The 12,253-nt window shown below is 45.9% G+C and overlaps 1 protein-coding gene across 2 annotated transcripts; it reads right to left on the bottom strand.

The window, feature by feature from the left end:
* Positions 1-1,713: 1,713 nt before the first annotated feature.
* On the bottom strand, positions 1,714-12,247 carry LOC128800976 (uncharacterized). 2 transcript variants are annotated; one of them, XM_053966541.1, is made up of 19 exons: positions 12,171-12,247; positions 11,560-11,698; positions 11,063-11,151; positions 10,419-10,595; positions 10,089-10,199; positions 9,469-9,607; positions 8,972-9,060; positions 8,328-8,504; positions 7,998-8,108; positions 7,369-7,507; positions 6,872-6,960; positions 6,228-6,404; positions 5,894-6,004; positions 5,257-5,389; positions 4,595-4,698; positions 3,990-4,121; positions 3,661-3,771; positions 2,519-2,657; positions 1,714-1,927 (listed from the first exon to the last, which is right to left on the bottom strand). In XM_053966541.1, exons 1-19 carry the CDS (start codon positions 12,228-12,230, stop codon positions 1,839-1,841), a joined length of 2,316 nt encoding a protein of 771 aa, XP_053822516.1. In that variant the 5' UTR covers positions 12,231-12,247; the 3' UTR covers positions 1,714-1,838. The 2 variants fall into 2 exon arrangements, with proteins under 2 accessions (XP_053822516.1, XP_053822515.1); XM_053966540.1 differs by having other exon boundaries at positions 3,990-4,124.
* Positions 12,248-12,253: the final 6 nt, after the last annotated feature.

The following is a 12,253-nucleotide window of genomic DNA, read 5'->3' on the forward strand; positions in this document are numbered from 1 at the left end:
TGTACTTCCACAAACTGATGTTGAAACCTGCTTTTTTATTTTCTTTAAGTGACTGAAACCACTCATTCACAACACCCTGGCAGCTAGAGCAGGAGCCAGGAAAGCACCAAGAAAAGAAGCAATCACAACCTGAAAGGAGCATTTGAATTTCACAACATTTTAACCTTGTGACTGATTATGTTGCATCAAGTTATTTTCTGTCTTAAAATAATTCTGACTTCCAGTTTACTTTGTGGACAGGCTCAGCACTTTCTGCAGTGGGATCCAGCTGAAGAGGATTTAAGTATGCCGGAGAATTATTTGTTATGATGATAAATTAATTTGCGTTAACTGTTGTGAACAATTATTATCATGGAAACATTCCCTTGAATGTTGAACTGGTCCAAACTTCCATTTTAAAGGATTTTGATGAGGAGGATCTGAGTGCACATGGGGTCTCTCATGTCTCATGGTTCTCCTAGACTCTCAGCAAAAGCTGAGCCCTAACTTCATGTGACTTGCTGAGACTGTTGATTTGCCTCTGAGTGGTGAAGGAGAGAATATTGTCCTGTGGATGTGTCACGAGTGTGTGTCACCCCTGGAACACAGCACTTCTTTCTTTCATGTTTGAGCATGTAGAGTTCTATCCCTGCCAAAAGGGAGATTTCTCCCCTGCAGTCCCCACCCCTTTGGCATTTTCACTTTGTCAGAAATCACTAAGAGTTCTCTCAGTGCCAAGAAAAGCTCAAAACCATTTAAAAGCTGCCCAGCCTTAAGAGTTTTATGGGAAACTATAGATATACTTTCAGGGAACTTCATTGGGATGTCAGGCCAGGCCAGCTCTGCTGCTAATTGATGTGTACTCTTACTTTTTATACATAATATCCCGAAGTTAAATCTGAAAATGGGTTTGCCTTATTGGCAGGTGCCCTGTGTTCACAGAAGCATGACGAGTTTCCTGGGGAAGTGCTCTGATAAGAGGAGGCTTTGATACCTGCCTGATTGAATTCATGGCATACAGGGAGGTGAGAGAAAAGTGGTCATGGTAAGCTCAGTGTATTGAACAGTCACTTTTAAATGAAAAAAGAAATTAGAAGCAGAGCAGAGATTCCCAGTAAACTTGTAGTGATGCTTTGTGCCAGTGTGCACCTGATTATGAACTAAGGGCTGATTTGAGTATGCCAGAAACTGAGGGATGTTGCATAAATGGTGTTGGTACTAAAGGCAAATTTGCATTCACCTGGATAACTTGGGGCATCTTGCCATTTTTGTTAGACAAAAGGAAATAATCTTGATTGTAAAGATTTGAGCAACAGGAATTCCAAGCTTGCCTTATTTTAGGAACAGAACAACTCTGTAAATCCCACAAAGGAGACTCCTCTTCCCCTAAAGAAGGCAAATTCACTGCTTTGCCCTTCTTTCTTTCTGCATTTGTGCCACCTGAATCAAGATTCTTAATGTGAAGCATCTTTCCCTGAACAGGGAAGGAAGGTCCTAACTGTGAATGCCTTGTTTCTACCATACACACCCTGGGGCTTGCCCAGCTCTTTGTCTGTACCCTGTGTTGAGAGCTGGCAATTAAAAGAGCATTTGAGGGGCTCAAATGGGGCAGAAGGGAGACAATACAAATATTTTTGTGGAGAGTTCTTAGATGAAAAAAGGTAAAGTATTAACAATCAGGCTGGAGTTAATACATAATGAAGGACTTTATTTGAAAGATGTGGCCACCAGTTGATCTGTGTCAGCATCTAAATCCCTAAGACCATCTCTTAAAGGAGATGTGATGGAAGAATTGCATCAGGGTTTGCCTTGGGCAGCAGCTCAGAGCCTCTGTTCTTGATTGAAGAAAGATAAGTTTTTCAGGCCTTGATATTGCCACCACAATAATTCAGGTCCACAAGTTTGAGGACATCAAGTGAGATACATGATCCCTGATTCAGCTGGGGTCCTAAACAAACAACAGCAAAAAAAGAAAAAAAAAAAAAGGAAAAAAAAAAAAGAGGCACTGGTTTAGAGGCTGTTAAGTGCTCTGTGCATTCACTGACAGCCCTTAAACCTGGCACATTGAAAAGGCAAACTTGCCTTTTCAATCACATTGAGCCCTTTCAGCTGCCAAAGCAAGCTTAAAGCAAAGCAAGCGGTGTGTACGTGGAACTACTGCTAAGCCAGAATGCAACAGCTGGAGCCGGAGCTGCAGAGTGTTTTCCAAAAGAGGGTTGGAGACCATCAGCTTGGAGAGAGGCTCAGAATACTTTGATGGTGCCTGAGGGTTAACTACTCTGAGTAAAAGAATTACTTGAATATATTTCAAAAGAATATAGTTTTTGGCCTCAATACAAGAACCACTGTGATCAAGAGACACTGACTAGGTAGATTTATACACATCTCCATAGCAGCAGCTGCTCTTCTACAACGATCTGTGTTTATTGCCTACTTTGTGTCAATCTCAAGGTGGAAGAGAAGCAATTGTGCATTGTTCATTCCCAAGGGAAACAAATGCCAGGTCACTTAGAGACAGAATTCCTTTGCTTGCACTCACCATGAACTTCATAAGCCATGTAGGTGGTGACTCCACTGCACATAGAGAAGACATCTGATCCATAAGACTGGAGGTTGCTGACCAGTCCATTGGTGACAAAGGTGATCTTCCTGGTAGGTCTTCCAAGACCGATCTGGTTCTAAAGAACAAATACCAGCATTCAGCAAGATCACTGCCCGAAGCTGCTTCCTCCAAGGGCTATTCCTCACTCTGGAAGGATGACTTGGGGCTGGCTGTTGGCATCCCACCTGCCTTTAGAAACACCTTTCAGTCCCTGGGGACTGTGGGCCCATTAGCTAGCCTTGAAGGCAGCTCCAAAGTCAGGTGCTTCTAAGGGAATCAAGGTGCAGGGAGCCTGAGGGGAAGTGCTGAGGAGGAGGGGAGGAGTGCAACCGCTCTGTGGAGCCAGAGCTCCTTCCAAGGCACTTGCTCAGTCACTGCCCTCACCCCTCGGGGGCACTCAGGCTGTGGCTGGCAGGAGAAGTCTCCCCCTGATTTCCTTCTGCTCTTCTGGTCTTCCTGCTATTTAAAGTGTTTTTTTTTTACAGACTCAGTTCTCAGACTTCAGTGGAAGCCAGTGTTTAGCCAAGGTGAACATGCTGAATGCTGAGATAATTTTTATAATGTCCGTGCTAATATGGATGGCTGAACTAAAGAAACGTGGTATACAGTCCTCTTCAAAATGTTTGAAAGCTTACAAAAATATTTTTTCTATAAAATTGAAATATTTGTTCTTCCTCAATCAAATCTTCTGAAGAAAAAATATTTTTCTAGACTTTGAGAATGAGACTTTATGAAACATACTTAGCAAAGAATTTAAAGTCTTGGTTACTAAGATAGTATAAAAAGTCAATGGAAATGATGATTTAAATCACTGTAAAAATAATCTAACTAATTGGGACTTTAACTCAACATGATGAACCTGCACTAGAGGCATCTAAATGAGGATATTGTAATTTTTGAAAGCCTTCAAAAGATGTACCTGAAAAACATCACTGAAAATATCCATGAAAATAATAATTAAAATGGCTTTTAATTTACCAGCTTGTTAAGAGGGTTTTGAAAACAGCAGTGTTTCAGGCATAAAAAGGAATTTCAAATGCAGTACAATATTCCAAGCAACTGCTTACTTTGAATCTTACCTTGTTCTCTGAAGCATATCTGACGAGGGCATCAAAGGTGGGCATCTCATTTCTATTCATGGTGGAAATGTAGCACGTTCTCTCTTGCACCACTTTGGTTGCAATGATGCCCTGTAGAAAAGAGTTACTGAGCACTCGCAGTTTGGTTTTCCACCCAAAAAGACAGGATAGACTTTGATTAACACAAGTAAGAAATGCTGAGAGGTTCTGCCCCTAATTTTGGACTCAGGACAGTGAGAATATAGAAACATGCCCTGTCGCTGGGACAGCTGTGCCAAGAGCCAGTCTCCCAGTAAACTTTTTGAAGGAGCCCCCTCCCTGCCACTCACCGTGTTGTAGTTCCAGATGGTTTTCCATGAGAGCTGCTCGCTCCTTTGCTCGATAATCACCTCATGGGTTTGGCTACTGAGGGTCATGTTTTGGTAAACACACGCACCAGAGAAATGGCAGTTGTTACCTGTCTGCTGAGATTGAAAAGCCAAGGCAAAACAGATATTTAGCCTTTGAAGGGAGACAGTTGTGGTAAGCACATTGATGTCCCCAAAGCTTCCGAAAAATCCCTGCTACAATGGAAGAAGTGCTGCCCCCCGGGGAGTGCCAGCCCTGCCCTCAGTCTTTTCCAAAGGACACAGAATCAAGGCTGAGGCCATAAGAATTCTGTTTCTGGATTCAGTGAATCATTGCTGCATCTGACAGCTGTCATCTGATGCCTTTAGAGGTTGATGCATGCTAGAGCACTGGCCAGAGTAAATCCACGCTTAAGGTCCTGAAAATAAACTTCTGCTGACGCATTGCTCTTTCAGCATCTGCACCCTCAGGTGGAAACTCTCAAAAGAGGAGATGTCAGGCAAGAAGGCCATCAGGTTTGGATTTGGGCAGCAGCTTTGAGCCACACAAATTGGTTTAAGAAGTCTAAGGGCTAAGGTTTTCTCACCTGTCCATTGCCATGGAAATTACCAGTACAGTACTTCAGATCCACGACTCTCAGGACATCGAGGGTAATGCATGATCCAGGATTCACCTTGGGTCCTTGGAAACCTGGAAAAGAAAAGACAAAACCCTTTGAGCTGATGCCTAAGACATTGGCTGACTTTCTACAGGAGGGTTGTGGTGTTGCTCAGAGCCAACCACATTCTGAAGGATTTCTGCTCTGGGAATGTTTAAGCTGTGTGAGGTGCACATTCGCTTGGAGTCCCCAAAGAACACCAGCTCTGTGGCTCAGCCAGGAATGCTCACAAAGACCTGCTCTTGAACAGCCTTTGGGATTTCCTGTGCAGAAGTCGGGGCTCTACTGCAACTTATCCTGAAAGTCCCAATGGCTGGGCATTGCATGGTGAGGCTGCTGCCAGTTCGTGGGCCCAGACTAATTAAGATTGCTGGAAAGGAACTGTAAGGTTTGGTTTGGATAATTTATGGAGACTTTGACCCCACCTGTTCCAGTCCTGATCTGAAATGATGTTGAACCTTTGTATAACTGCTGCAGCCCTTGGTTTCTGTGCAGCTCGAGGTGGAAGAGCAGCAATTGTGCAATGGTCATTCCCCAAGGGAAACAAATGCCAGGTCACTTAGAGACAGAATTCCTTTGCTTGCACTCACCATGAACTTCATAAGCCATGTAGGTGGTGACTCCACTGCACATAGAGAAGACATCTGATCCATAAGACTGGAGGTTGCTGACCAGTCCATTGGTGACAAAGGTGATCTTCTTGGTAGGTCTTCCAAAACTGATCTGATTTTAAAGAATAAATTACAGCAATCAGCAAGATTGGTGTCAGGAGCTGGTTTCTGCTAGGAGTATTCCCTAGGAGAATGGCTGTGGAATAGGGAGATGCTCTCTCACACCCCAAAGGAAAAGGAGAGTCTGGCCAAGAGCATCTGCAATGCCAAGTTCTGAGCTGACCAATGCAGTTTGGTACTGAATAGTCTGCGTAGGATTTTCAGATCTTGGCATGTCAAGAGAACAAATGATTGAAGGGCTCCTTGCTCCACAGAGCAAGGGTTTGCCCAGCAAGCTGCAGGTTCTCAGACAATGTGAAGATGAGGGAGGTAATGGTCTCCCTTTTCCTCTTTCAGCAAACCATTCCTCTGAAAAATTCCCAAGCCCCACTACTGTTGAGAGAAAGAAAATCCTGCCACTCGTGACAACCTTTTTCTCTCCTGAAGATATAATCACATGAAGATATGGCCCAATAATCTCCAGGACCATGAATCTGCTTCAACTTTGGAACCTTACCCTGCTCTCTTCTGCCAGGTGAGCCAGGTTATCAAAGTGGGGCATCTCCCTTCTGTTCATGATGGAAATGTAGCAGGTGTTCTGTTGTGTGACTTTGGTGACAATGACACCCTGTGAAAAGAAATTATTCAGCACTCACAATTCCATTTTTTCCAACTGTTAATTTTGAGATAAAGTCAGGATGGAAACCATAAGAGTTGCTGAGAGTTTTTACCCTGCATCATGAACTCCAAATGTTCAGAATAAAGAAACAATCTCTGTCCCTGGACCAGCTGTGTGAGCAGCCAGACCCCTTGGATGCTTTTCGAAAAGACCCCCCCTCCCTGCCACTCACCGTGTTGTAGTTCCAGATGGTTTTCCAGGACCCACTGAAGCTTCGTTGCTCAATGACTGCCACACGCCATTGCCTGTTGATGGTCACAACTTGGGACTGGCCCCCAATGATGACTTGCGTGTTGTTGAAGATGCTGCCTTGCGTGTTGTTGAAGATGTCGCCGGGAATCTGCTGAGACTAAAAAGCCAGGGGAAAGAAGATGTTTCACCTTTGAAGGGAGACAGTGATGTCCCCCAATTTTCCACAAAATCCCTGCTACAATGGAAGAAGTGCTGCCCCCCGGGGAGTGCCGGCCCTGCCCTCAGTCTTTTTCCAAAGGACCCAGAATCAAGGCTGTGGTGTTGGGCAAAGGCTGTAAGAATTCTTTTCATGGATTCAGTGCATCATTGCTGCATCTGACAGCTGCCATCTGATGCCTTTAGAGGTTGATGGCTGCAAGAGGACTGGCCACAGTTAGTCCATGCTCAAGGTCCCTGACAGAGGCAGCTGCTGACCCATTGCACTGTTTTAGCATCCTCACCTCCAAGCAGGAACCTCTCGAAAGAGGAGATGCCAGGCAAGAATGGCATCAGGACTGGCTTTGGGCAGCAGCTCGGGTTCCCCCCCTATTTGGATCAAAAAAGGTAAAGGTAAGGTTTTCTCACTTGTCCAATGCCATTGCCAGTGCAGTACTTCAAATCCACGACTCTCAGGACATCGAGGGTAATGCATGATCCCAGATTGACTTGGAGTCCTTGGGAAGCAAGAAAGGAAGAAACAAAACCCCATCAGCTAATGCCTAAGACCTTGGCAGCCATTCCAACTGTCAGTCAGCTCTGACCTGAAGGACACCAGTCCTTAGGCTAGTAATTTTCATGGCTAGGCATTACAGTTTGAGGTGATACACTCTGGGTCCAAAATTAAGCCTCCTTAACCTTCCTGAGAAGGAGCTGTAAGGGTTTGCTTTGGGTCATTTATGGGGGCTGTGACCCCACCCTGTTCCAGTCCTGATCTGCAAAGACATGGAACCCTTTGTACAACTGCTGCAGCCCTTGGTTCCTGTTTGATTCAAGTTGGAAGAGCAGCAAGTGTGCATTGGTCATTCCCCAAGGGAAACAAATGCCAGGTCACTTAGAGACAGAATTCCTTTGCTTGCACTCACCATGAACTTCATAAGCCATGTAGGTGGTGACTCCACTGCACATAGAGAAGACATCTGATCCATAAGACTGGAGGTTGCTGACCAGTCCATTGGTGACAAAGGTGATCTTCTTGGTAGGTCTTCCAAGGCCGATCTGGTTCTAAAGAACAAAGTACAGCATTCAGCAAGATCATTGCTGGGATCTGGTTCCTGCGAGGAATATTCCCTAGCAGGAATAGGGGAAGGCTCGCTCGCACAACAAAGGGAAAGGGAGTTTGGCCTAGAGCAGCAGCCGTGCCAAGTTCTGAGCTGACCAATGCAGTTTGGCAGTGAAAGGCCTGCGAAGGACTTTCAGATCTTGGCATGCCAAAAGAATTAAGGCCCTCAAAGAGCTGCTCAGAGCAAGTGTTTTCAGCAGGCTGCAGAGCTCAAGATGCTCAGAGAAATCAAAAGTCGGAAAGACAATGTGCAACCCTTTTCCTCTTTCATCAAATCAATCCTTTGGAAAAATTCTTAAACCCCTCTACTGCTGAGAGAAAGAAAATTCTGCCACTAGTGACAACATCTTCCTGTCCAGAAGGAAAAAGCACATGAACAAACAGGCCAATGAACTGTAGGGTGAGGAATCTGCTAATCCTTGGTAAACTTACCCTGCTGTCTTGTGCCAGGCGGGCCAGATTATTGAAGCTGGGCATCTCATTTTTGTTCATGATGGAAATGTAGCAGGTGTTCTGTTGCGTGACTTTGGTTGCAATGACGCCCTGGAAAATAAAGTCATTGAGCACTTGGACATCACTTTTTCATGTCTTGAGATTGGAGAAAACAATTTGTTAAAAACGGAATAAGTGCTGGGATTTCCTACTTGAAATTTTTCACTCAACATGGTCTGAATAAAGAAACAAGCCCTGTCCCTGGGTCAGCTCTGCCAGGTGCCAGTCTCCTCATACACTTTGTGAACAAGCCCTCTCCCTGCCACTCACCGTGTTGTAGTTCCAGATGGTTTTCCAGGACCCACTGAAGCTTCGTTGCTCAATGACTGCCACACGCCATTGCCTGTTGATGGTCACAACTTGGGACTGGCCCCCAATGATGACTTGCGTGTTGTTGAAGATGCTGCCTTGCGTGTTGTTGAAGATGTCGCCGGGAATCTGCTGAGACTAAAAAGCCAGGGGAAAGAAGATGTTTCACCTTTGAAGGGAGACAGTGATGTCCCCCAATTTTCCACAAAATCCCTGCTACAATGGAAGAAGTGCTGCCCCCTGGGGAGTGCCGGCCCTGCCCTCAGTCTTTTTCCAAAGGACCCAGAATCAAGGCTGTGGTGTTGGGCAAAGGCTGTAAGAATTCTTTTCATGGATTCAGTGCATCATTGCTGCATCTGACAGCTGCCATCTGATGCCTTTAGAGGTTGATGGCTGCAAGAGGACTGGCCACAGTTAGTCCATGCTCAAGGTCCCTGACAGAAACAGCTGCTGACCCATTGTACTGTTTCAGCATCCTCACCTCCAAGCAGGAACCTCTCGAAAGAGGAGATGCCAGGCAAGAATGGCATCAGGACTGGCTTTGGGCAGCAGCTCGGGTTCCCCCCCTATTTGGATCAAAAAAGGTAAAGGTAAGGTTTTCTCACTTGTCCATTGCCATTGCCAGTGCAGTACTTCAGATCCACGACTCTCAGGACATCGAGGGTAATGCATGATCCCAGATTGACTTGGAGTCCTTGGGAAGCAAGAAAGGCAGAAACAAAACCCCATCAGCTAATGCCTAAGACCTTGGCAGCCATTCCAACTGTCAGTCAGCTCTGACCTGAAGGACACCAGTCCTTAGGCTAATAATTTTCATGGCTAGGCATTACAGTTTGAGGTGAAACACTCTGGGTCCAAAATTAAGCCTCCTTAACCTTCCTGAGAAGGAGCTGTAAGGGTTTGCTTTGGGTCATTTATGGGGGCTGTGACCCCACCATATTCCAGTCCTGATCTGCAAAGACGTGGAACCCTTTGTACAACTGCTGCAGCCCTTGGTTCCTGTTTGATTCAAGTTGGAAGAGCAGCAAGTGTACAATGGTCATTCCCCAAGGGAAACAAATGCCAGGTCACTTAGAGACAGAATTCCTTTGCTTGCACTCACCATGAACTTCATAAGCCACGTAGGTGGTGACTCCACTGCACATAGAGAAGACATCTGATCCATAAGACTGGAGGTTGCTGACCAGTCCATTGGTGACAAAGGTGATCTTCTTGGTAGGTCTTCCAAGGCCGATCTGGTTCTAAAGAACAAAGTACAGCATTCAGCAAGATCATTGCTGGGATCTGGTTCCTGCGAGGAATATAGGAATAGGGGAGGCTCTCTCGCACACCAAAGGGAAAGGGAGTGTGGCTTAGAGCAGCAGCCATGCCAAGTTCTGAGCTGACCAATGCAGTTTGGCAGTGAAAGGCCTGCGAAGGACTTTCAGATCTTGGCATGCCAAAAGAATTAAGGCCCTCAAAGAGCTGCTCAGAGCAAGTGTTTTCAGCAGGCTGCAGGGCTCAAGATGCTCAGAGAAATCAAAAGTCGGAAAGACAATGTGCAACCCTTTTCCTCTTTCATCAAATCAATCCTTTGGAAAAATTCTTAAACCCCTCTACTGCTGAGAGAAAGAAAATTCTGCCACTAGTGACAACATTGTCCTGTCCAGAAGGAAAAAGCACATGAACAAACAGGCCAATGAACTGTAGGGTGAGGACTCTGCTAATCCTTGGTAAACTTACCCTGCTGTCTTGTGCCAGGCGGGCCAGATTATTGAAGCTGGGCATCTCATTTTTGTTCATGATGGAAATGTAGCAGGTGTTCTGTTGCGTGACTTTGGTTACAATGACGCCCTGGAAAATAAAGTTATTGAGCACTTGGACATCACTTTTTCATGTCTTGAGATTGGAGAAAACAATTTGTTAAAAACGGAATAAGTGCTGGGATTTCCTACTTGAAATTTTTCACTCAACATGGTCTGAATAAAGAAACAAGCCCTGTCCCTGGGTCAGCTCTGCCAGGTGCCAGTCTCCTCATACACTTTTTGAACAAGCCCCCTCCCTGCCACTCACCGTGTTGTAGTTCCAGATGGTTTTCCAGGACCCACTGAAGCTTCGTTGCTCAATGACTGCCACACGCCATTGCCTGTTGATGGTCACAACTTGGGACTGGCCCCCAATGATGACTTGCGTGTTGTTGAAGATGCTGCCTTGCGTGTTGTTGAAGATGTCGCCGGGAATCTGCTGAGACTAAAAAGCCAGGGGAAAGAAGATGTTTCACCTTTGAAGGGAGACAGTGATGTCCCCCAATTTTCCACAAAATCCCTGCTACAATGGAAGAAGTGCTGCCCCCTGGGGAGTGCCGGCCCTGCCCTCAGTCTTTTTCCAAAGGACCCAGAATCAGGGCTGTGGTGTTGGGCAAAGGCTGTAAGAATTCTTTTCATGGATTCAGTGCATCATTGCTGCATCTGACAGCTGCCATCTGATGCCTTTAGAGGTTGATGGCTGCAAGAGGACTGGCCACAGTTAGTCCATGCTCAAGGTCCCTGACAGAGGCAGCTGCTGACCCATTGCACTGTTTTAGCATCCTCACCTCCAAGCAGGAACCTCTCGAAAGAGGAGATGCCAGGCAAGAATGGCATCAGGACTGGCTTTGGGCAGCAGCTCGGGTTCCCCCCCTATTTGGATCAAAAAAGGTAAAGGTAAGGTTTTCTCACTTGTCCATTGCCATTGCCAGTGCAGTACTTCAGATCCACGACTCTCAGGACATCGAGGGTAATGCATGATCCCAGATTGACTTGGAGTCCTTGGGAAGCAAGAAAGGAAGAAACAAAACCCCATCAGCTAATGCCTAAGACCTTGGCAGCCATTCCAACTGTCAGTCAGCTCTGACCTGAAGGACACCAGTCCTTAGGCTAGTAATTTTCATGGCTAGGCATTACAGTTTGAGGTGATACACTCTGGGTCCAAAATTAAGCCTCCTTAACCTTCCTGAGAAGGAGCTGTAAGGGTTTGCTTTGGGTCATTTATGGGGGCTGTGACCCCACCCTGTTCCAGTCCTGATCTGCAAAGACGTGGAACCCTTTGTACAACTGCTGCAGCCCTTGGTTCCTGTTTGATTCAAGTTGGAAGAGCAGCAAGTGTGCATTGGTCATTCCCCAAGGGAAACAAATGCCAGGTCACTTAGAGACAGAATTCCTTTGCTTGCACTCACCATGAACTTCATAAGCCATGTAGGTGGTGACTCCACTGCACATAGAGAAGACATCTGATCCATAAGACTGGAGGTTGCTGACCAGTCCATTGGTGACAAAGGTGATCTTCTTGGTAGGTCTTCCAAGGCCGATCTGGTTCTAAAGAACAAAGTACAGCATTCAGCAAGATCATTGCTGGGATCTGGTTCCTGCAGGAATAGGGGGAGGCTCTCTCGCACACCAAAGGGAAAGGGAGTGTGGCTTAGAGCAGCAGCCATGCCAAGTTCTGAGCTGACCAATGCAGTTTGGTAGTGAAAGGCCTGCGAAGGACTTTCAGATCATGGCATGCCAAAAGAATTAAGGCCCTCAAAGAGCTGCTCAGAGCAAGTGTTTTCAGCAGGCTGCAGGGCTCAAGATGCTCAGAGAAATCAAAAGTCGGAAAGACAATGTGCAACCCTTTTCCTCTTTCATCAAATCAATCCTTTGGAAAAATTCTTAAACCCCTCTACTGCTGAGAGAAAGAAAATTCTGCCACTAGTGACAACATTGTCCTGTCCAGAAGGAAAAAGCACATGAAGAAATGGGCCAGTGAACTGCAGGGTCAGGCCAATGCTACTCCTTGGAAACTTACCCTGCTCTCTTGTGCCAGGTGGGCCAGATTATTGAAGCTGGGCATCTCCTTTTTGTTCATGATGGAAATGTAGCAGGTGTTCT

The sequence above is a fragment of the Vidua chalybeata genome, chromosome 28 (genome assembly GCF_026979565.1).
Source record: "Vidua chalybeata isolate OUT-0048 chromosome 28, bVidCha1 merged haplotype, whole genome shotgun sequence".
Classification (NCBI taxonomy): domain Eukaryota; kingdom Metazoa; phylum Chordata; class Aves; order Passeriformes; family Viduidae; genus Vidua; species Vidua chalybeata.

Bases quoted from the DNA above. Each gene is read 5' to 3' on its own strand.
- LOC128800976 (XM_053966540.1), bottom strand. From the start codon at position 12,230: ATGAACAAAAAGGAGATGCCCAGCTTCAATAATCTGGCCCACCTGGCA. The intron at 9,061-9,468 runs GTGAGTGCAAGC...TTGCTTCCCAAG, and splicing joins CGTGGCTTATGAAGTTCATG to GACTCCAAGTCAATCTGGGA. The intron at 3,772-3,989 runs GTGAGTGGCAGG...TCTTTTCTACAG, and splicing joins CCATCTGGAACTACAACACG to GGCATCATTGCAACCAAAGT.